Genomic DNA, 26203 nt, shown 5'->3' with positions numbered 1-26203 from the left:
GTCGGCAAATGTAATATTTGGCAAATCCCTTAGCAAAACTGTGTAGACTCTGATACATTTTCTCTTGCCCGGGTATGGTTTTACTGATGTGTTGATGCTTCACTGTGCTTGTGGAACATTAGTAAACCTCACTCCAGGATGACTCAAGAGCAATGCATGAAAGCTAGAAGCCTGGGCTTTTAGCTTGGTTGTCAGCACGCTCGACTCCCAGTTGTACTGTTTGCAGGTTTGAGTCCGGGTGTGTGCAGGGCTGAACAAAGCAGATCAACACAACGCAGGTTACATTGGTGTCGTGACCCGGATCAGGGGTGAGGTTTAGGGGACTGAGTGTAACGGATGCCAACTAACATAGCTGTGTGTGTGGAATGTTAGTAAACCTCACTCCCTGACACCTTAACAGCAGTGCTGGCATGAAAGCTAGCAGTCTGGGCTTTTTGCTCAATGAAATAGCACATGGCTAGTGTTATGGGTGTTGAAAGGTACAATATGTGACCAGGCGTGGGTATTCCAGGCGCAAGTCGCAGACACACAAGTCGCAAATTTTTTCAAAATGAGTTATTTTCGTTTTTTTGCAGAATGTGCAAGTTGACGTCCTAAAGAAGCAATTCCATGTTTCAGATAACAGCATTGGTTGCTTTAAAAGTGTATATTTTGTCTTTGAAAATGGTTAAGTTTCAGGAAGTAAACCAGCGTTTGAATTGGGCATGACCATTAGGGACTGTTCGTTATTTATAAAAGGGACCACCGGAGGGATTTTCAGTGCTTCTGTCAAAAGTTGCATGATCCTCCCTTGCCTGCAGGCAATTTTTCATTGACCCTCCAACAGAATTTGGAGAAGAAGACATGACCCTCCCCGGCCAATCATTAATGTCTTCGGCCCGTGCTCATTTGCGCTATGAAAACACGCTGACATAGGCTAACGTTCTTATATCAACCTCTGCTTTCTGATCTTACACATCACACTCCACCAAGATGGTGGCCATTTCAGTAGATTTACTCACTAACATTGTTGTGGAAACACAATAAGCATGGATACTAAATGCACACTTCCTGCATAACTGCATAGCCTACTTGAAATAAGTTGCTCCTCTAGTAAATAGTATTCACATGAAATAAAACAATAAAACATTGAGAACATTCAACAAAGCACACTGGGTAATAACAAATTCAACACATGAACTGGTTGCTATCGACTCGTCTCTAGGCTTCCTCAGTTATTGTAAAGCTGCCGAAGCTGAACATTATCCAAAACTCCATTTCTCAGATAAGCGTCAATTTGGGAGCTTGCATGCTACCATTCCTTCTCAAATGACTTGAAAAGGCTGTTTGCACAATTTCACAAATAATCACAGGGACCGAAACATACCCAACATGCCAACTTTTTTCCGGTTTTATCACGTATTTTAACTTTTCCCCCACTGTCTTGCCTTTTTAATATTTTCCCGTAGAATATCCCATATACTCTCATAACATTAGTCCTGCCATCTGGCCTGTCTCTGTGTTGTCCTGTTGTTACCCCCTTGCCCTTCCAGCGAAACAGATGTCTTCAAATCATTGTTTTGCTTGCTTGAATGAGAATTTAGAGTGATGTTAACCTATTTAAGTTAACGGCGTGGTTGTCGTGAGAGCACGATTCATTGGCGCTTGCAGTGTTCGGCCGTATGTCTTTGTGCGCACCTGCCTGTACCATCAGGCTACTCAGCTACGAGTAGACAAATAATTTCCCCTGTTTGTATATTCACTCCAAGTTGGCCTACCATAACTTACCAACTTTACACTGTAGACCATAAACTGGCTATGTATATGAAATAACCAAATTTGTTCAACTTTATGAAGCAGAATTACGCACTGCTAATTGGAACGTAACACATTTTTGTTTGCAGGAGAGAGAATGACAGCGATTATTGCACTTGTTGCTGGTTACCAATAAATACTATATATTTTTTGCAAACAACAAAAACAGAAAAGATGGAGACAGCAAAGCTAGATATGGGCAGGAACAAGGTCAATTGGTAGAAATGCTTGTCAAAACGTTAGGAGCTGGATGTGTGGATGAATGAAGCATAAGTATGCTTTACTACAGTATGTTAAGCATCCACACTGTTTAAAGTTAGGCTACACGGTAAACTAAAAGTAAACCAAAGGCGAATGTAGCCTTTTTAGGGCTGTATAAAGTTGCCCAAATGAATATAGGCTGTTAAGCTTGAATAAAGTAGGCTTTGTTGCTCCAACACTTCCAACGTTAATGGGGACGAATGTTGACATTGTCCTGTATTTTGAGTGAGAAACCCGGGAAATCTCCCTTATTTTCAATGTTCAATGTTGACAGCTATGGGATGAAAGAGAACGTTATATGGCGACAGAAATCAACAATCAAACAAGCCACTTTGATTTTTTGCTGTTTTCACAAATGGGTCAGTGACAGATAAGGGTTGGTAAGATGAGAAAATTAAAAATATGTTTAAACCTTTAAAACAAAACATGCCTGAGGTTTGCTAAAGTGTATACTTTGTATTTCTGTTGTATTCATATTATTTAATATGACGTGTATGCTATTTTTTAACAAAAGATAGAACTAACAGCCTGTTAAATTGTCAAATGGTGTAACCACAAAAATGACAAATATCTAATATTTCACACCTCCTAGAGTTCGTGCAATTGCTCTCATGAAATTATTAGTTCATTTTGTAATATCCTATGAGAATATGTTTTATTATATTTATTTCTAAATTTAAATTATATGGGTTTTTCATTGTACTGAGCAAGACCATATGCTGTAAACATCTTGTTTTCTGTCTATTCTTTGACCATTTGACTAAAAATGGTTTAAACAACCATTATTACAGTAAAGTAGAGTATTAAATCATTATCCATAATAATGTTTTTGTACATTATTAGTATTTTAGACAAAATGCTGGTTACACCAATTGACCATAAAACGTTTATAGCAATAGGACAAGAAATTGACACAGAAAATAGGCATCAAGGTAAACTGAATTGGATATTTTGATATGTATTCATGTCATTCATCATATTCCATATCAAATATAATTTCATAACATCAATGAAGAAACTTCTATTCTACTGTTCTATTTGATTTCAATTCAGTGCTCATACAATTTCAGTCTATACCCATTATTTTCAAAGTGAGTGAGATAAGGGCTCTATTTTCGCAATGCAAAACCTGACGCAAAGCGTTTTATTAGTCTGACGCAAAGTTTTTTCCTATCTTACACTTCACTTTTATTAAATAATGCGCCCAGGGGTGTGGCAATTACCGACATAAGGTGTGGTCTGGCACATGATCTAAAAATCGCTATCTTATACCATCTAAAAAGCATTACGCCACTGACCAAGAAAAGCCTGGTCTATAGCGAAAGGCGCATATGAAACACAGCTGAAGAAGCACTGTCACGAGATGTAAGCAGCAATTCCTCTGCAGAATAAATGTCCTTAGGTTATTTATTCAGTCATTCGAAACATTATAGGGGGAAGTTTTGCTTTTTTCAGGCTATGTTTTTGCTGGTAACCCATTGTCAGTCTATATTGAAAGTAATTAACTGTGTATAACTGTTTTATCGTTGACTATGACACCACAGTGAAGTTAGTTTAACTTTGCCTATATGTTCAATTAATAGATAAGTGCAGATGTGCGTAGCCTATACCCTACTCGGTTTTAGTAAAGAATGGCTTAGTGGAATACCTGTTACATCCGGTCTTGCGCAGGGCTCTCAAGTTTTGAAGTTTGCAACGAGTGAGACTTTGTTTCTCAGGGGGAGGGGGCGTGGCATTGGCACAGTGCCACACCCCCTCCCCCCTGATCGAAGTACATGAAAGTCCTACATCTGCTTGAACCACTCGTGGCGCCACGCCTCCTCAGCCCGATCAACAGAGACCCACCCTCCCCATGTCCCATAGACCCAGCTTCATGAGAGAGCACAAATTCCATTATTTCAAACACACTGTTTTATTTATTCTAGAACCCTATAGTAAATAATAATAACATAAATTATAATAATAATTTCACCCAAATGGGCGCTTTGAACAGCAGTGGCTCATTCTGCTCTATAAACAAACAGAAAACAACCAAATGAGAAAAAGCACATTTAGCCCCAAAATGGTCTCTTGAACAGTGGTGGTTCTGTTCGTGTGTGTGTGTGTGTGTGTGTGTGTGTGTTTATGAGTGATGTTGTGTGTTGTAAGTGTTTGTGGCAGATTTTGATGCCTTGATGACTGATACTGGGGGCTCCCATTTAAAGCACTGTGGTTCAATGTCAGCCATTTTCACAGTCATGAGGCCATCCTTAAAAATATTCTTGTTTGCAGTAACAGCCAAAAAAAAAAGTACAAATTTGGTCATGGTGATTACGTAGGTATGAATTTAAACAAATGTGCATATTGTGACGTAACTGACTGGGTCCTCAACTCGTGCCTTCAGGCGCATCACTGCAAACCTCAATCTGATACAGGTTATGTAGACCAGCCTTTCTCAAACTTCTTTGACCTGAGGCCCAGTCATGGCACACTTTGGGGTCATAGGGCTCATCTACACGTACCCAACCCCACTCCATCCAAATCAAATTGTCATTATCATTATCACAATCATTAGTATGCCTATATTGTTATACATGCAGTTTCACTTAAATGTTTTGTGACATGCACATCAGAGGACTGCTTTACTAATGTAAGATATAATTAGTTTCATTGCTTTTGCATGGTTGCATGATGCTTGCATAAGAAAAGAAATACTTCTCAAAACAGCAACAATTATATGGGTGCTATTGTTTTGGGATGTTTCCCTCATGCAAGCATCATACATTGGTAGGAAAAAATACATGGTTTTTTTAATGAAGTTTAATTTGAATGCCTGAATGTAAGGATTCAGGAAACACAATACCAGCTTTTTTGGCGAGCAGATAGGCGTAAATCACTGATCTGTTGATCTTTAACAGATAGAAAGAAGGCTACAATAGCTTTTGGCCACGTTATATTCAAATTTGACTATACAATACTCAGTGCTATACAGTGTATTATACAGTCTCTGCTCTGTTTCTATGGAAGTTCCAAAAATCAACGTTGTTCTATTAAGTGTCGTTAAACAATTAAATATCATTCAACAGGTTGAAGTGGAGCTTTGATACCAACGTTATCGATTAGTTTCAGTTTCTCTCGCGCAGACGCCTGCATTGAATGAACGCTCATAGCCTACCACCACTTTATTGTATGGCTCCATGTTTAATGACATCGATAGCAGAAACGTTTGTTTTCTTTTTTTGTCGGTCCGCGGTATCTTGATCAACTGCGCAGCAAATTATCAGACGAAGCACCGGGCCTAATTTCACTCCACGACTCCGCGGACCAGCAGTCTCCACGTTGCGGACCCACATCAAAACAAAACTATTTCCTGATTGGTTGAGAAATCCTATTTTCTGATTGGCCGATAGGTTAGTAACTGAACAGCAGCTCTCTGAACTGAATGAGCGCACAGACAGCAACGTTGTGCGAGACGTTTGTAAAATATAGCCCTTAGAAATTTCTGTGCGGGCAAGTTAATTATTTGAGAATAATTTGAGAGTGATAAATGCCATGTGTGGCGTGTGAGCGTGTGAAGTCATTGAAATGAGACTTGAGAGGTCTGGTCTTGCGTACAAGCAGATTCCTTCAAATACACTGCTGACTATCAAAATACTGATGCGCTGTTTGAAGCATAGACTGTATATATAGAACTGGACAGTGTGGCTGCATTCTACAGTGTTCTATGGAATTGAAGCCGCCGAGGCGACGCCATCTTGGAAAATTTGGAGCCAATTTGAAGTGCGGCTGCGCAGCAAAAGTTGAAGCATGCGCAGTGAAGAGGAGTCGCGGTCAGGCACGCCCACTCAGTTGCCACTCAGCGAGTTAAACACGCCCCTTGTCAAGTGAAACCTGCCCCCTTCTCCTTTCCACAACGCAGGTCGAATTGGATGAATTTTGCGGCTGTGAGTTAGCTAAACAGTACAAACAACAATCGGTTTGTTCTTGTCTGGTAAGTGTTGCGTATCAACTGAAAAGTTTTTTTTGTCTATTGGTGTTCTTAAATACGTCTAAGAGAGCTTATTATGTTGAGTACAGACTGTGACAATTTAGTATGGTGAATACTAATGAGCTAACAACAGAAATACGGACAGCGAATTAGATGCTAACGTTAGCAGCTACATTAACGTTACCGTTAACGGGAGGCTAAGTTAGTCGTTGAAGTGAAGATTAGCACACAGCTCCCTTAACAGTCGATGCATGATATACTTGGTTTTATTAGTTGTTGCTGTTTTCAAATATCTCAATCTTAATGCATGCCATCTTGGAGTAACCATTGACTGTACATGGGGATTAATAACACTAGACAGTCAGTACAGTATATGATGTGATAAAGCAACGGTATGATGTGATAAAGCAACGCAAGTTAATGTTAACATAATGTGAAGCATGAACCTCATCAACCCGTCATGTTAATGTAACTACTAGCCAGTTTGCCAGCGTTGCATTTTTTCTAACGTTAACGACAGACACCTCTGTTAGAGCTACTTCTGTGATGGTAGGTCGGTAGCATATACTGTAAAAAATAGATCGGTAGGTCGGTAGTTGTAGACCGCATAAGTGAATGATCGATAAATGTTTGTCATCTAACGTCCATGATCAGTCATACTGATAACGTTATTTTTCAAGCTGACGCAAGTTAATATTTCACACCGCATATTTAAATGTGTAGTTAACATTAGGTAGGCTGTGAAGTTTATTGCACACATATATTTAATTAATTGGTATTACTAGTGGTGTTGAGTGCCTGATTAGATGCTTTGTAATGTTGTAAAATTGTCTGACTAACTTTATTGTAACTTTCCTTTTTGCAGGTAAGATATGGGTGATGGCTGAATGTATTGGAGGTGGCGGCAAGGTGGTCTCCATGATCTACATTAGTCTGCAAGCAAGGGAATGCCTACGTGAAGTGGTTTGGCTGGAGTGGTCTGAGGTGGCATGTCCTCCCCCTTTCTCCAAGTCCCCTGACATCCATCTCCCTGACATCATCACCCACCGTCACTGGATCAACCTGAAGCCCCTTATTCATGGGACATGGCACAGCACCACTACGTTCTGAAAACACATGACTTTCAATAACTTCCGTGGCACTAAGAAAGGTCTGCCGCTGCTCTGAACCTTCTGTTAATGTGACATCATTCATACTTGAGGCTGTACACATCCCTTTGTTTCTATTTTCTTTATTGATGTCACCCAAACTTCAACTTTCTGTATGCCCCTGAACTCACACAAATTGTAAATTGCAATGCGCCATTTAACCAGTGGTGTAGTCTAGTTAGTTGTAGTGGTGGGTATACTGTGAGCAACCCCAAATGTTATTAAATACGTATCCTTGCCTATTTTAAATGGGTATACTGAGATGATGATGATGATGCTTTTTAAATGGGTTTACTTTGTAGTCCTGTGTATCACGTAGACTATACCATACCACGGTCATTTAACTGCCTTGGTATTTAAGTCAGAGGCCATTGCTTAGTATTTAACTGTAGCCTACACAAAGATGTAGACGTTACAAGAATATTAATATCAGAATAATTATTGGTTGATACTAAATCAATATTGAATGTTTTTTTTTTTTTTTTTTTTGTGATATATCATTCAGAATGCTGTAACATAACTGGTCTTCAATCAGCCAAAGAGGACACATCGTAACTCCTCTCCTAGTTACTCTCCATTGGCTCCCTACAGTAGCCAGAATTAAATTTAAATCTCTCACTTTGGCCTATAGGACACTGACTGGATCTGCTCCTTGTTATTTTAATTCAATGATCAAGATATACATCCCCAACCGCCCACTGCGATCTTCTGATGAGCGTCTGTTGTGTCGACCAGTCTTAAATGCTAGGTCAAATTCAAGACTCTTTTCCTCAGTGGTCCCATGTTGGTGGAATGAGTTGCCCAGTGCTCTTCGTTCTTGTGATAGTTTTTGGTCTTTTAAGCACTTCTTATACATTATGGTTTGTATGCAGTAGTACTGTTTTTTTTTTTTCATTATAGGCTGTTGATTAATTTGACATTGTTTATTATTGATATTCTCCTTAATGTAGTCTTACCATGTTATTGTTATTATATTATTGATTGAATGGGCCTGTTCTTCCTAGGCAACTTATTATTATTATTATTCCGCTTACCACTTTTTCCGTACGCAATTTCTCTTCAACAGTTTAACTTAGAAACTTCATTCAAACTTTGTAACGTAGGTCTTCAAACAGATCGGGTTGGTATGACTTTTCAACTTTGAAACTTTTATACTTTTTAAGGCGAGACACGGCAGGTGAAAACATCGTTTTTTCATGCACTGGTCAATTTCGAGATTTTGAGCTAGTATGTTACCTTAGCATGTATTCTATCACACTACTACAACAAAATGATTTACACATTTAGGTGTTTATTTCATTATATTGTGTCTACTCGCGCCTGTATATTTCTCCTAAATTCAGCAAAAGTTAGCATTCTAACCTTGCATGCACTCCCGCGACCGTGGTCCAAAACATATCATGTGTACTACCGTTGGAAAGCTCTGTTTTTCCTGTATCACGCTATGTGATCCATATATGGACACTTCCTTTGTATCAGCAACCAATCACGAAAGTTCAAAGGCGAGTCTAGGCTGAGAACGGAATCTCATTGGCTGTCTTTCAAGGCTGTTTTCTCAAAATGAGTTTCCTCTCACACTCTAAGCTCAAAAACTCCACTTCAGAAGCACGTACATACACCAAACTTTCTAGACTTATGCCTAACTATATGTCGAAGATTTCTACAGAGGGGTTTGTTGATATATTATTCCTAGCCTGACTTACATGGCATTTTATGCCTAAAAACATGGAAAAAAATGTTTTTTTTAGATCAATTAGTAGTAGATATTCATCAATCCTTCTGTAAATGTTTCCCCATCTAATTTCTGAGCACAATGAAAACATAATTTTGAACCTGGCTGTATCCAATGCTCAGGTTTCGTGCCTTAAAATGTATGCAAATTAGCGCATATTTAATTAGATAATGCATAATTTGCATATGTAAACATTAAATTACAGCAAACTTGTAATACATTTTTTTCTCATATTAATGCAAGTAATCAACTGGGGAAGTTTCATAGTGATATCTGCTTGTTAAAAAAATTACCCTATTCACCTGTAGTGTCTCGCCTTAAACTATTAAAGAAAAACTTTTTAAAAATCCCCATAGACTTAACATTGCCGATTGTGACATCATAATATGGCCGTTAAGCAATTAGAATCCTATGGCAGGTGTTCAGGCCACCTGCAGCCTCAGGCTTTAAGCATACAATCTGGGTCAATTAAGACTACACATCCTATTCAACTGTTTCCTCTGCCCAAAACTGTTTCAAAATAAAAGTCCTCACTACAATAATCCACTGTTAAACAATGTAACCCATTAAACTACTGAACTTTTTACATTCAACTTTTAAACTATCATTAAACTATCTATCTATTAAACTAGCTGTCTATCAACAACTTTTAAACTATCTACATTCAACTTTTAAACTTTTAAACTATATACATTCACTAGCTGTCTATCAACAACTTTTAACTTGTCATCAACTGTCAACACTTTTCATCAACTATGACTCCTACCCACTGTAGCTAGTTAGCATGGTTAGCAAAGTTAGCATTGTTAGCAAAACTGCTAAAAATGATTAGCTAGGTTAGCTAAGTCACATGGTTAGCATGCTAGTTAGCATAGTTAGCATAACTACTAAAAATGATTAGCTAATTTAGCTAAGTAACATGGTTAACATAGTTAACATGCTAGTTAGCATAGTTAGCATAACTACTAAAAATGATAAGCTTGGTTAACTAAGTCACATGGTTAACATAGTTAGCATGTTAACATTGCTAGCATAGTTAACATGTTTAGCAAAACTGCTAGAAAATGTTAAGTTAGCATGGTTAGCATGTTAGCATTGCTAGCACTACTATAAAACATTAGCTAAGTAGCATGGTTAGCAGAATTACAAATCTTAGCATAACTGCTAGCAAACATTAGAGCCATTCCAACTTTCAGTTATCGTCAAATATCTACCTATACACAGCCATTAAACTATTTGAATATCAACATTCATTAAACTGCTAGAAAACGTTAGCTAAGTAGGATGGTTAGCAGGTTAGCATTGCTAGCACTGCTATAAAACATTAGCTAAGTAGCATGGTTAGCATAGTTAAAAATCTTAGCATAACTGCTAGCAAACATTAGAGCCATTCCAACTTTCAGTTATTGTCAAATATCTACCTATACACAGCCATGTACTATTTGAATATCAACATTCATTCAACTTCCAGTCTGTCAACAACTTTTAAACTATTTACCTTCAACTTTTAAACGGTCTACTTTTAAACTATCATTAAACTATCTATTAAACTAGCTGTCTATCAACAACTTTTAAACTATCTACTGTCTATCAACAACTTTTAAACTATCTACATTCAGCTTTTAAACAGTCTACTTTTAAACTATCAACTTTTATTAAGCTATGCAACCACCATATCTATCCTAGCATCACCGTAGTAACCATCTCTATATTATCTGTTTTAACTATACATGATATTTTACATCACAACTTTAGCATTTTCATGCACTGGTAATTCCTTGGAATTGCATTTCTAGTTATTTATTATTGCTTTCCCCCCTCATTTTCATTGTTTATTTCATTAGGCTATTGATTGATCCCTGTTTTAAGTATTATATTGTTTTGTATTTGTTAAGGGTAACCATAACCATCATCATAATGTGGTATTTTCTTATGCACTTGAAACAAAGAATAAAAATGTTTCTTTAAACGTAGTACCACTTTAAACACATCACACACTGAACAGCAAAGTAGCTTCCTGATTATGTGTGAAATGTTTACAGTATCCTGTGTATCCTGATGTAGTAGGTCCATGTTCTCATATTTTTACAGCTGACATGAAGGCTGCAATATTACATTTCTGATTTATAATGGAGCACCCTCTCTGGTGAAAGACTAGCAAGCCTGTGGTAGAGGCATACGATTACAGACATATTGAGAGAGCCTATCAATAAGTTGTCACAGTTTTCAATTTAGACGTATTATTTTGAAATGATGTACGTCTACAGGAGGATTTACACATCACTGGCAAGACCTGATCAAATCATATGAATGCAAAATGCTTCTCAGCAATGCAATCGCAGGTAACAACGATACCTTAACGCATTTGCAGATACCGCTGTTCTGAACATACTAAGCAAATTGGCCATTTGTAACTTTGAATCCCTCCTCACGTTAAGCTATAGTCCAATATGTGTTCACTAAAACACAAGTAACGTTATTTGTCGGGCTGATTCATAAATGGGCGTTTATTGCCATTCGCAAAACTAAGCAAGTTAACGTGAGTTAACGTTAATGAAACTTAACATCGCCTTCTCCAGTGACTTAAGTGTATTCAAATTAAGTTGCAACGATGATGGCGGCAATCACTGGTTACGTTAAACCATTTGAAACAAGTAGGACTGTAAATGATGGTGACTATGGCTAACGTCACTTCGGATCAATATAGCAGAGCCCTTTTACTTTACCTATCAACTGGCTAATGCTAGCATGATTTAGCATGCTATGAGCTAATATACTTAGCATCTACGAAAGAACAGCACATATCTTTTTTCACAAAGAATCTGTCACAACTAACAATGATGTCTCTTACAAACAACTACACAATGTATGACTATCAATATGTATTTAGTCAGATTGTGATAAGATATAGCCTAATGATAATAACAGCAACACTTATTTAGGTTAGGTTATGTGTCGAAATCAGGTGTCGTTAAAATAAGTGAGCGATGACGTGGTAGTGTCTGCAGCCTAGACGGTAAAACATAATGGACAAAGCGTCGTGTCTGCAGCCAGCCAGCTGTCAATCATAGGTGTAAACACGCCCTTTTTAGATTTGTTAATATAACATTAAAAAAAAATATTTCAGCGAGAAAAGAAAAATTGTGTGTATTGAAGCATCTTGAAAACTATTTTTTCGAATAAAAAGTTGTTGATACAAAAATAGTTTTAGGTGAGAAAAGGGACACGGAAAGTTGGCTACTTGGCCATTGAAATACATGGGGATGGGCGGAGTTACACATTGTACTGCAGCCAGCCACCAGGGGGCTCTGGACTAATCGCAATCGCTCGCATCACTCTTAACAGATGGCACACTATCCAGTTCTATATATACAGTCTACGGTTTGAAGTTGCCCTGCTTGCTGTTAAAGGGAATGACAGATGTCCTCCTCATTGGTTTAAAGGATGTTAAGCCCAAAACACACCCATGACTGATTAAGAAACATAAGAGCCACCTTTTTGCGCCAGGCACCTGACGTTTGATAACAAAACCACCCCGAATGTGGACTGGACAAACCCCTAAATGTATTTACGCTATTTGCTAGTGACCATGCATTTTATATTGCTAAATTAGGGCCCAAAGTGTGTGTGAGACAGAATAAGAGTGAGTGAAAGAGTGGGTATGATAATTTCTTAACAACCAACCAACAGCAGGATCTGCGTTCACATGCACTCTGTGGTGAGACAAGTTTTTCTTGCTTGTAAGTGGCATCCATTTTATATATAATAAATGTATTTATATTATTTATTTATAATTTGAACATACTGTTTACACACATCATAATAAAATATTAAAAAAATAATTATGGAAGTTTAAATTTAAAATGAAAAGCTTTGACATTTCAAAAATCTCTTAAATTGCAATCTAATTAAACCCTTTTAAAGCTATTGTTCATGCTAAACAGTTAGTCACTATTTCAATTATAAAAATAATATAATTGCCACCTAAAATTACATACTCTTGGCCCTGAATCTGATCAAACTGGTCTCAAACAGAAGAGTGTCAAATGGTGTAACCGGTTACCGGACATTTCTATTTAAAAGCAAAATGTGCAGGCATTATTATGGACAACTATGTACACACTACACCTTTTTCACCAGATTTTACATTAAATTGAATATTTTATGATTATTATGATTTATCAACATTTTTAAAAGGTCATACCATGTAACCTAAGCTTGCCTGGCCATGGCCTAAAAACACTATTATGTTACTTTAAGAGAGTTGCTAACCTTGACTCATAGTAGTTGGGGTCTTGAAGGGTCCTTTCTTTATGACCTAATTTCCTGTCACATGATTCTCTGACATAATACATACAAAATTGCTCCTTAAATGGTGGTTACACCACTTGACATTTTAAGTGGTTGATGTGACAGACACGATTCCCCATATTAATTCAAACATTCAGAACAATGGGGTTTCATTACTTGTATTAAATATAGAAAAGTTCTTGTGCAAGATCATGCCAGATTATTTTAGAAGGGATTTTGGAGAGAATTTCACATTTTTTTCAGCAAGTGTAATTATTTGGTTCATGTTTTTGTGGTTAGATAGATAGATAGATAGATAGATAGATAGATAGATAGATACTTTATTGATCCCCAGGGGAAATTCAAGGAAGTTTACACCGTGTTGACAATTTTACCCAAATTCAGTTAATACTCTTTCAAAGTTAAATAAATATTTAAGATTAGGGTTTGATGAAGATGATATTTGAAAATAATTTGTCAAATTATTTTAACATTTTAACAATTTTAAATGTATGTAACCCATATGTACACAAAAAAATGAGCGTCAGATCATTGACCAAAATACAAAAGTTGGGTGACCCCCCCCCCCCCCTCCTAGGCAAACAAAGTTGGGTGACCCTCCCCTCAACAAAGAATAAAAAGACATGGCCCTCCCCTATTTTCCTCTGGTGGCCCCTTCAATAAATAACAAACAGTCCCTTAGTGCTCTTTTGTTTTGTGGCCAAACAGCTGTATGCTAGAAGTAACCTCATGGCTACTTATACTGAACCAGCATGCTGTTTGTTTATCTCTCAGTCTGGCAGCAGAGGAGCTACATCGTAAGATATCAGATGCTATCTCCACAGTTACATTTGACGGGGATAAAGACCGCGAAATGGAAAAAATCTGTAAATGTTGAAGAAGAAAGAATGAAGAAAGGAAACTCTCTCCTTGGTACATGTTCGTGTAGTCACAAACCTTCTCCAGAGGTTATGTACAACATACGCTTGGATTCTCTGGCTGCCGAAAGAGAGTGGCAGGACATGCGAATAATTAGGCATCTCGAAGCAAACAGACGTACTTCAGAGATGACAACATCAACCAAAAAGCTCCCGAAAAAAAGAAAGTGTGCCCGGATGACTTATTACATTGGAGGCACTGATGTCTGCAGGAACACCTTTCTGTTTCTTATGAGGTAAGTTATCTACTTTTTTATCTACTACTCTGCGTTTTATGTCCATTCAAAATAACATGGTTTGCAAACGTGATCTAATGTTTGTTTTAGACTACTTTATCCATTGCTACTAGCTGGTTCTGTAACCCATTACAGATAGTTTCGATGGGTCATTAGCATCATATGACGACTAGTTTCGATGGGCAATTAATTTGAATAATGTGTGAATGTCTTGTATTGACTGATGGCAGGTACCTGGTGCCTTGTCATTGTCTGTGATTATGTGTGTGTGATTATGTTTATATTGTCATGTTTATAAGAGGTTTAATGTACACTGTGGGTCTAGAGAGCGCTGCAATTTCAAATCTTGTATACATCCTGTTTTTTGGTAATAAAATCATTTTCATTTCAACAAAGTATCTTCTAATTCATCATCCATCAAATAACACACATAGTAACTGCAATGGTTAACCATGGTTCAGACCACTACAACACCCTCTGCACTGCAGGCTGACAGATCAGTGACCAGTTAATCAGTTAATGTCATGCAAATGAGGACCATTGTGTTCCCCTCTCATGGATTCAGGGAGAAAGTAGCCAATCTTTCCTGCCTGATTTCTCAGCTTGTAGCTTTGAGGTGTGTATACATTAAAATGGCTACAACTTCTTCCAATATTATCGGATTTCCATGTGTAAGACATTGTTAGAAAGCTTAAAACCTACACTTTCAGAATCTGTGAATAACTCAAAATGCCTCAAAACGCACTTGCGACCCTCAATTCCACGCCTGGTCACATATGGCAAGGTGTTAGGGTATGAAAGGAGTTAACGTTATTAAAGTGGCTTGTCTTGCTTCTTACCATGGTTCCATGAACAATCCCTTGAGGCCCAATGTAGCAGTAGCTTCCAGCAGTCATCTGACCATACCTAAGGTTAAATTAAGGTCACAAATATGTTTAGAATATATAACCATATAAGGGGTGATTATTGGGTTCCAAGTAAATTGAAAGAATCTTTCTCTTAAGTGGGAAACGGCCAAAGGTCACTGAACACAACGCATAAACAAACCAAATTTCACATTTCTACTACAGTTACTATTGGCTATCTAACTCATGCAGAGCAGCTGTGGTAACTGTGTAGCTATGGTAACTCATGCAGTGCAGCTATGGTAACTATGGTAACTCATGCAGTGCAGCTATGGTAACTATGGTAACTCATGCAGTGCAGCTATGGTAAGTCATGCAGTGCAGATATGGTAACTATGGTAACTCATGCAGTGCAGCTATGGTAACTCATGCAGTGCAGCTATGGTAAGTCATGCAGTGCAGATATGGTAACTATGGTAACTCATGCAGTGCAGCTATGGTAACTATGGTAACTCATGCAGTGCAGCTATGGTAACTCATGCTGTGCAATGTGGTGGCTAGAGTTTGTTTGGCGGTGTTTTGGGGCGGTGGTCGTGTAGTGGTTAAGGAGCTGGGCTAGCGTGCAGTAGCCTGAAAGTTGTCGGTTCAATTCCCGGCTTCCACCGTTGTGCCCTTGAGCAAGGCACTTAACCCTGAGTAGCTCCAGGGACAATGTGATCCCTTGTAATATAGCTGACATATGTAAGTCACTTTGGTCAAGAAGTGTCTGCTAAATGTAATGTAATGTAATGTAATGTAATGTAATGTAATGTAATGTTAGGGTTGTTAGGACTAGTCAGATTGAACTCCGTTGAGCAGTCTTACATGGTCACCCCCAGAGCAAACATCTTCTCGTATTCATCTCTGGAGGAGTAGTTGGGAATGACCTGCAACACAGAGGGACATTAGCCCAGAAGCTCACACCAACAAACGGCATAAAAACATGAACATGTGAGATAGCAGATAGAAAGACAGGAAGAAAAAGAGGCGTGACAGATGAGTGTTACCATGCCGTTGGTGATGACACAGCGGGGGGAGGACGGCAGGCTGGGGAAGAGGCCGAGGGGATGACCGCTGTACATGACCAGAGTCTGCTCCTCGGTCATCACGCTCAGGTAGTGCATGACCAGCCGGAACTACACACACACACACACACGGTCTGCTATTGTTATTATGCTGAAGTGCATAATCAGGGCCATGACCAAGATGGCTGCTGAGTGCTAAGTTACCAGAGCCAAGATGGTTGCGGAGTGCTAAGTTACCAGAGCCAAGATGGCTGCTGTCTATTTATCTGAGCCAAGATGGCCTCTGTCTGTTTATCTGAGCCAAGATGGCTGCTGTCTGTTTATCTGAGCCAAGATGGCTACCTGATCCCATTTAGCTGCTGAGTGCTTACCTGAGCCTAGCATTCCATTGACCCCCATTCATTTTGGTGTCACTTTAACAGAAAATAAGTTTACATCTGAAGCATTTAAAGACACTATTTGTTCATTGTTTATTTCTAAAGAAACACAACAATCTATGAAAGGCTCCATTACCTTGTATCTTACGCTATGACCCCATAGCCTCAGTTTCTGTAAAGGGGTAGGGGTAGGCTAACAATGATGTCATGACCATGCGACTTTCTGTCGCACATTAGAGAATTCATTGAGAATTGATTCAAATTTCTCTCGGCGCAGCTGCCAGAACAGTTACAAATTTCAGACAGGTTGCTCACATCCCATCTACGTCTTCAAGCTCAGCTGCGCGTTACAATGAGCCATCACCGAAAAAGTGGCTCTAACGTCTTCACGCTCAGCTGCGCGTTACAATGAGCCATGACCGGAAAAGCGGCTCTTCACTTCACTTGTCTCCTTTGAAGTCTATGGGGTCTCTGTGTCCATTTCCATGTCCAAGTTACCAGAGCCAAGATGGCCGGTGAGTGCTAAGTTACCAGATGGCCGGTGAGTGCTAAGTTATGGCCGGTGAGTGCTAAGTTATGGCCAGTGAGTGACCCCCATTCATTTTGGTGTCACTTTAACAGAAAATAAGTTTACATCTGAAGCATTTAACCCTTACAAGCCCGACCGTTCTAATTTCGTTAAAATTTTAACGATGATCAATCATCTAATATCTCAGCTGTCCAATGACTGATTTTATTTCTGAAATCTTCCCCGTAATGCTGACAACATAAGCTTCAATTTGATATGATTGGTTAAGGGGTTTATGGCGCGAAATGTTTTGGATACTTTTCACTTCAGTCGTACATTTTAACATGGACCGCCAAATGCCACCTGCACTTCGTTGGAGTTTACCTCGACTGGAAACCACACAGCTGGATAAACTGAGGTAATATATATTTTACATCGTTTCTAGTTATGGTTAATCTTAATTTGTAGTCATAAAATCATGTTATTTGACAGTAATATGCTTTCTCATCAGCGTCAACATTATGGCATAGCGGGGGCTAAGTGCATCGTCATGTAACTTTAGCTAGCTGCATTACTCTGAACTGCTTGCAGTATTCTCGTTTGCTTTTGATATCAGTTATTTTCATTTGACAATTTCATTTAAAAACCTGTTAGTATATAACCTGTAAGTAAGTTTGTTTTCTAGTACCAATTTGCTTGTTAGGTAAGCATTATATTGGCAAGTCAGTATAGCATACCAAAGCTGAATAAATCAATGGGCGCCGCGTTTCTAAGTTGCGTTCTCTTACATGAAATAAGTTGAGCGATATTTTTACTCCTCTCAATATGTAGTTGTAGAAAACAAGATGTGAAATCACGGATTCTGTCAGAAATGTAGTGCTAATTAACGTATTGCCTCTCCTCGGGTTGTTACCTCGCTAGGCAGTTTGTAGTGAACTGTTTTACCTTGCTAACTTCTAAATGACAAACATCAGACGTGCTTGTCTCAACATTTTCTAAAGATGGCATGACTTGATATTCTACTCTTCTCAATATGTAGTTTTATAGAAAACATGATGTGAAATCACATTATGTCAGAAATGTCATTATTGCATTTAAGCAGTTAGTTACTAGGTGAAATGTAATCTGTATTTATCTTAATGCCAGCCAGGCAATCAGATTTAGGGTAGCTAAACCCATGTGTAATAAAATGACTTTTCATACTTCTAAATATTTTTGAGTTACTCAAAATGCTTCAATAGTTTAGGCTACCTCTTCTTGTGTATGTATGTGCACACACGCACACATCTGTAGTTTTGTGATTTTATTTTTTAAATTAATAAATGTATGATTTTACTGTTGTTTCAGATGGAGGATGACAAGACCTACACAGACCTCCTTTCAGGCCTGAAGAGGTAGCTGACTGCTGATGAGCTTGCGCTCACAATGTTGAAGACCATGTGAGGATGGAGGAAGAAGGTATAGATTTAGGTGGCGTGTGCGTAGGGTGGTGTAGACTGCCACTAAAACACTGTGAAATAGACTTGTTATGTTGATTTTTATGTTGTTGTCCCAGGCATATGTGGTTTTACCAACTGGAACGGGTGGGAGGTTGTGCTTAGTAGGCCGTCGTATGCAAGCACACAGTGCAGGGGCATGGGACGAAGAGACCCCAGAAGAGTTTCACAGTTTTCTGGGATTGATCATTGACATGGGACTTCACTTCCCTCCCTAATAACCATTGCTACTGGGGAACCAAGTCTCTGAAGGGATCAGGGAGCGTTGACCAAATGAGAAATACATACAATAGAAATACATGTGTACACTTTTTCTCCATTGACATTGCTGTTTCAGTAGTTTCTTATTATTTCAAGTTTGGCAATGCAGAATCTGGTGTTGAACCTAGGTTTGGTAGCTACAGCCAGAAAGACTTTGGCGAAAATCTATCACAACAGCTGGCAGGCATTTCCGTCAAAATTTCAGCCTTGCCTTCAGCTGCTCCAACTACTACTCTGTCGTCTTTTCATCAAGTACATATTTCTGTACAGCAGGAGCCAAAGAAAATTGTTGGCTTTGTTATAAAAACAATACATAATAACACTAAAGTAGCTTGTATGGCCTAGAGTTTAGCGGTAGGTGACTGCTTTTTTGGTAAACAAAATTGCTGTCAGATTTGGCATTCTACAGAAGGGGATGCGTTTCGTTATGAGTCATAGGTCTTCTGTGTTTAACCTTCAGGTTCCCCACCCCACCTTTCCCTATCCTCCTCTGTGTGTGTGTGTGTGTGAGTTTGTGTATATATGTGTGTATGTGTTTATTCTCAACAGGCTTGTTCTATGTAATCCACTTTCAAATGTTTAGACACATTGATTTTTGAGTGATGTTGAAGTTGATTTTATTCCTAGCTTTTCATAAATAATACATTTTATAGATGTATATCATTTTCATATTACACTAATTTATATAAGGAAGTTGTATCTGTTGAATCAAATGTATTCTATGTCTCTATTCAGAATTGATCTTCAATAAATATACAGTATACTTACAGTACTTCCTGTATTACTGGTAAGGTACATGTTTTTCTTTTATATATCATTATTGTTCACTAGCATTTGCTTATATACAAATAAATGGTTTATTCTTATAGACCAAATAAATCTAAACCATTGTGTCTGACTTCATTATTAGTTTTTATGCATACTTTTATGTTTTTGGTGAGAAAGAGAATGTGAATTCTGTCAACATTCTAAATCCCGTTTCCTGCATTTTTTTACACTTATCACTTAATTTATCATAACTTTTGAAAGGTTAATGATATTCCAATTCAGTCTTTTTTGTTAAATAGCCCACAACTTGCTGAACATGTCATACACTCTATATTTCTCTCTATCTCGTATAGAAACATGATGAAAATTCATTTTTATGCGGATGAAATTCAATTTTAACGAATTTCGGTATACATTTGGAGAGGATTTTCAAAGACTGTTCATTACTATATCAACATTACCATATGTATTTTACATCATTTGATAGAACTGACCCTTCTGATTACAATGGTATGTATATCCCATTGATGGTATGTATTAAACTCAAGAAATAAGGTTTTTTGTGTAAGGAGGTCAACCAGCACCAAAAATGGAATGTTCGGCACGGGCACGAAAGGGTTAAAGACACTATTTGTTCATTGTTTATTTCTAAAGAAACACAACAATCTATGAAAGGCTCCATTACCTTGTATCTTACGCTATGACCCCATAGCCTCAGTTTCTGTAAAGGGGTAGGGGTAGGTGCTAGTACTTAGTGAGTGCTAAGTTATAGCCGGTGAGTGCTAAGTTACCAGAGGCAAGATGGCCGGTGAGTGCTAAGTTACCAGATGGCCGGTGAGTGCTAAGTTATGGCCGTTGAGTGCTAAGTTATGGCCGGTGAGTGCTAAGTTATCAGATGGCCGGTGAGTGCTAAGTTATGGCCGGTGAGTGCTAAGTTATCAGATGGCCGGTGAGTGCTAAGTTATCAGATGGCCGGTGAGTGCTAAGTTATGGCCAGTGAGTGCTAAGATATGGCCGGTGAGTGCTAAGTTACCAGAGGCAAGATGGCCGGTGCTTACCTGAGCCCAGTTGCTGAACACTTGTCCGTTCCCACCGTAAGTCACCAGCTCTTGAGGAAACTGAAGCCAGAGCACATGAGTCCGGTAAGACACGATTAAATGGTCTCATTTTCATACATTTTAACACTTGAGTACATTAACTCACTGGCATTTCAACTTATTATGACATGAACACACTCATGTCTGCATGAACTCACGTATGAACACATGAACTCACATATGAACACATGAACTCACATATGTCTACATGAACTCACTTATGATCACATGAATTCACTGGCATTTGACCTGACATTATCATATCACTCCTGCCACCAAGGTCAGACTACAAGAACATTCAGTCGTCAACCCTTTGCAGATGTGTGCATACATGCTGGCCTTTGATACTGTGGACACATATGGTGTATTATATTGAGGTCCCATAGAGGCAGGCAGATTTTTATTTTTAAAGGCCGGTTATTTCATGGATCCAGGATACTGTGCATCCTGATTAAGTTCCCTTGGCCTTTGGAATTAAAATAGTCCCACATCATCACATGCCCTTCACCATGCCTAGAGATTGGCATGGTGTGCATTTCAGTTAGCGTATTAGCTGGTTTGATTTGCATTGAGCTCAATGAGCTGAAATACAAATCAAACCTGCTAATAGGCTTAACCCATAGAACCCTAAACTGTTTTAAGGGCATTTTCACTACCTTTAGTTAGAAGGATTTTATCATCCTGGTCATTGTAAGTGCCATACACACATGCTATATATTGTTTTTTTCAGCAGAGTCTAGGCTACCCAAATCTGCCACAATGTCATGTATTAATACTTGCATTGATTAATAAAAATACAAAAAGTGTATTATAAAAATACTTATATTTTGACATGTATCTCACCACTGCAAGCTGGCAGCTCAACTTGCCTTACATGTGTGTGTAGAGAAGACTGTCCTGAATCTGGCAATATCATTGCCATGGTGGAGGGATTCTCTGGGGCTGAACAATTTACAGACATATGTGGTGTGCGTCTTACAGAAATAAATGGCATTTTTTTTATTTAGTGATGAAAAATTACATTTCTGCGCTCCATATCTGTGACACAAACTGATCTGACCTGACTTGACCTGAGTTTGCGTGTTAGCCTGTGTGTGCCTATGGTGTGTGCACTCATAATGATTCTCTAAAACAACTTTTTACTGCATTGCCATGAACAAAGTAAAGGCAAAAAAGGTGTTTCTTTGTTGAACAAATTGGGATGCAATGTGAGACTTGAATTGGATGCCATGCAGGAATTTGCAGAGAAGTATAGCCTGTAAATATGATGCAATTTGATTTAATTCATGATTTTTTTTTTATTTTGATACTTGATAGTACAGACAAGTCTCGTTTGAAAGCCCCACTTCTGCTCTCTTACGCAATTAAGGTTTCATCTCGCTGCAATGAAGTTCTGGAGCAATGTAACAGAGAAGAAAGGGTGTGTTTTTTTACACACTTTGAGTTAATCGGGTTCTAAGGGTTAATGGAATGTGATAATGTGGGGCTATTTTAAGGGGGTGTATACTTATGTACCCTGTATTTTAATGAAGAATATTTATTTATTTACAATACATTATTCATTCACAAAGAAAGTTGATGTCCTTAAAGGTTGGAGTTTTCCTCATTTTTTAATTAAGGCATTAAGATCAATTTCCAAAAGATTTTTATTCCTCTTTATAGTAAACGTTAGCATGGGGGTGAGTACTTATGCAACCATTGAAATACCTGAATCTTCAGACAATGTTTAAACAAATAAACAAACTAACAAACAAACAAACACTGTCCAAAGTGGGTAACTATACTGCTCCAAAAAATTAAGGGAACACTTCAATCATACACTGGATCGTAACTCTGACACTGTTTGGTTCTGAGCACAAGTAAAACTTTTGAGGGAGGTGTTTTATTTTACAAGAACTGTCAGACATTCTGTGAATGTAGTTTGAGAATGGAGAAAAGGGTGGAAGGTTTCAAAAAATGTGTTTTAACAATTGTGGAAAACCTAAGTGTTTTAATTAATTTTTTTAGCAGTATATTTCTGTGCAGAGGCAAATGCATCATCTCAAACACATGAAGGCTTTACATTACGTTAGGACAATGAGCTGGTGTGTGTGTGTGTGTGTACTTACCTGTGCAACAGCAGGGTCAAGGTTGTTCATAATCATTAACATGATTGAAGCAGCTTGTTGTGTTCGACATGGATACTCATGTATGGGGTACGCCCTGTAAATACAGAGAGAGAGATGGAGAGAGAGACAGAGAAATAGGGAGAGAGAGATAGAAACAGGGAGAGAAAGAGAGGGAGAGAGAAAGAGAGACAGAGAGAGAGAGAGAGACAGAGTTACATGCATACAGTACATACATAACTGATAGAGGTAGAGACAGACAGGAAGAGATCTAGAGACAGACAGGTAGATACAGACAGATTCCTAGATAGACAGACAGGTAGATACAGACAGATTGCTAGATAGACAGACAGACAGACAGGTAGATACAGACAGACTGAATTTCCCCTTGGGGATCAATAAAGTATCTATCTATCTATCTATCTATCTATTTATCTACAAGATACACACTATGACAGACAGACAGATAGGTAAGAGATAATGTATAGAATGCCGGTCATTATTGGGAAAATAAGTCCCGACAGGGCGAACCGGACCCCGACGCACAGCGGAGGGGTCTTGTTCCGCCCTGAAGGGACTTATTTGCAACAACACACAGCCGTGGCCTACTGGTTAGGAGGGTTGCCGGTTCGAACCCCGACCAGTAGGAAGTGGCTGAAGTGCCCTTGAGCAAGGCACCCCCTCACTGCTCCCCGAGCGCCGCTGTTGTTGCAGGCAGCTCACTGCGCCGGGATTAGTGTGTGCTTCACCTCAATGTGTGTTCACTGTGTGCTGAGTGTGTTTCACTAATTTACGGATTGGGATAAATGCAGAGACCAAATTTCCCTCACGGGATCAAAAGAGTATATATACTATATACTATACACACGCTGATCTTGAATCAAACATTCTTTAGAACAACTGTCTGCTTTTCACTTTTGAATGACGTTCCAGTAGTTGCGGAGTGATATGAAAGACCTGAATTAGAAGCACAAACTCCGTTGCCATTGACAGCGGTCATTATTTTTTTCTGAGGTCCTTTAGTCGAAAAACTTTAGAAAGCTAGAACTTTGGGAAATCCCATTCAAGTCAATGGAGCGTTCTACTTGCATTGTGAAGAGCCGTGTAATAAAGACATATACACACTACAAGATACACACTATGACAGACACACACACAGAGACATATGAACACTACAGGGAGACATAAATGCTGAGATGGACCTAAAAGTGGTACATGTAAATATGGCCTATTCGCCTTATTCGGCGGCCAGAGCGAGGCTACAGGGTACACTTGCCATTACACCTCAGTCCAGCAGATGGAGGTAATGCACTCCTTTTGCAAACTGACAAAGCTCACCGAAAAAAGGAGGGTTCGCTGACCTGTTCTTCTTCTTCTTCAGTAAGTTTTGTCAGTTTGCAAACGGAGTGCATTACCTCCATCTGCTGGACTGAGGTGTAATGGCAAGTGTACCCTGTAGCCTCGCTCTGGCCGCCCGGTGAATAAGGCGAATTGAGAGATAGAGAGAGATAGATGCAGTACACACCTCATCCTGTAGGGGGGGCAAAAGCGGTACATGTAAATATGGCCGTACTGACGCAGCTCCTGAGCGAACTCTGGGGCCAGGGTGCCATGGAGATTTGGAGGGAAGTAACGTAGGGCATTCCTCAACGCCAGCTAGAACACACACACATACAAACGCATGCACCCCCCCCCCCCCCCCCCACACACACACACACACACGCACACACACACAGAAACGCCATGTTATACTACATTTACACTTACATTTACTATACTAGTACTAGAGGACAAGAGTGGCTAAATGATAAGCACTATTGAAGGTGTGATAGGAGGAGGAAGTACAGGAGGTAGAGAAAGGAAGAGAGGGATGAAGAGAGGAGGAGGTAGAGGAGAGAAGAGAGGGAAGAGGAGAGGAGGAGGTGGAGAAGGGAAGAGAGGGGAGAGGAGGAGGTGGAGAAGAGAAGAGGGATGAGGAGAGAGGGATGAGGAGAGGAGGAGGTGGAGAAGAGGAGAGAGGGATGAGGAGAGGAGGAGGTAGAAAAGGGAAGAGAGGGGAGAGGAGGAGGTAGAAAAGGGAAGAGCGTGATGAGGGGGTATCAGGTGTGTCATTGTTGTGGAGAATCACAATAATATATGGACATTTGTAGAATAGCGCCCTCTGAGGCCAATTGGTGTATTGCACATTATAAGCAGCCCTGTTAGAAGTTCATTTAGAGGAGACAGACAACAAGGTGCAGTTTTATGGCTGTGAGCTGCAGTCAGGCTGCCCTGTACAGCAAGTTCACAGCATTTTGTGTGTCCATGTAACTGTGAACTGCAGTCAGGCTACTCTGTACAGCAAGTTCACAGCATTTTGTGTGTCCATGTAACTGTGAGCTGCAGTCAGGCTACTCTGTACAGCAAGTTCACAGCATTTTGTGTGTCCATGTAACTGTGAGCTGCAGTCAGGCTACTCTGTACAGCAAGTTCACAGCATTTTGTGTGTCCATGTAACTGTGAGCTGCAGTCAGGCTACTCTGTACAGCAAGTTCACAGCTGTTGGGAAACGCATGGGACTCATAGCGCTGCCGCTGTCCTATTGCGTGCAGAGGGAATTTGAAAGACAACTGATTATCCCGCCCCTCGGACTGAGCACTGCGAACGGTGAGTGCCCAGACCCTACATTTTAATGTGGGTCTGGCTCGTCAGGCTAACTGTGAGCTGCAGTCAGGCTGCTCTGTACAGCAAGTTCACAGCATTTTGTGTGTCCATGTAACTGTGAGTATCATTGTATGATAAATGTTTGAGCAAGATAATTACTTGTAAGATGTTAAGCTGTATAATTATACTGTTCTGTTAAGATATTTACCTAACATGACTAATTAGGCTTATTCGCAAACACCGGAAGTAGCTCATCGCCGCCATATTGTTGATATGACATCTGCCTGCAGCGTGTAGATTTGAGTTGAACTGAGAAGAGCCCAGCAGCCTAATGGCTTTATCTCATTGATATCAAGAGAAGATAAGCTTGATCGGTGTGGACCAATATCTATTAGAGCTAATAGCATTAAGTAAAGACCCGTCATTATTGTCACCAGTAACTTACTCAGCTATTTATAGCCTAACTATGTTGTTCATACATCAGCATACGTGTCGCAGGAGCTGAAAGCATGTCGCTAGAGTCAAGGTCGGCGAACTGCTTACATTTGTTCCATCAACGACATCGTCTAACATTGCGATGATCGCAGAGGTATTCCTTGAATAAAGTTGCAACTCCTTGGACTGAAACTGTAAGCTTGTGTTTGTGTTGTGTTGTCCTCTAGGATCTAAAGCA

At 39.3% G+C, this 26203-nt stretch overlaps 1 protein-coding gene across 1 annotated transcript in view; it reads right to left on the bottom strand.

Moving 5' to 3' along the window:
* Positions 1 to 26203, bottom strand: part of uroc1 (urocanate hydratase 1) — a 69125-nt gene that overhangs the window by 41415 nt on the left and 1507 nt on the right. The window contains exons 2-7 of the mRNA XM_042090368.1: positions 24413 to 24543; positions 22891 to 22984; positions 20744 to 20803; positions 16258 to 16386; positions 16076 to 16137; positions 15206 to 15272 (exon numbers count right to left, since the gene is read on the bottom strand). Of these exons, the coding sequence (XP_041946302.1) occupies positions 15206 to 15272; positions 16076 to 16137; positions 16258 to 16386; positions 20744 to 20803; positions 22891 to 22984; positions 24413 to 24543 (543 nt within the window). The remainder of the gene's footprint in view (positions 1 to 15205; positions 15273 to 16075; positions 16138 to 16257; positions 16387 to 20743; positions 20804 to 22890; positions 22985 to 24412; positions 24544 to 26203) is intronic.

This window comes from Alosa sapidissima, chromosome 4, assembly GCF_018492685.1.
Source record: "Alosa sapidissima isolate fAloSap1 chromosome 4, fAloSap1.pri, whole genome shotgun sequence".
Classification (NCBI taxonomy): Eukaryota; Metazoa; Chordata; class Actinopteri; order Clupeiformes; family Clupeidae; genus Alosa; species Alosa sapidissima.
This window is presented reverse-complemented; position numbering and strand designations above follow the sequence as displayed.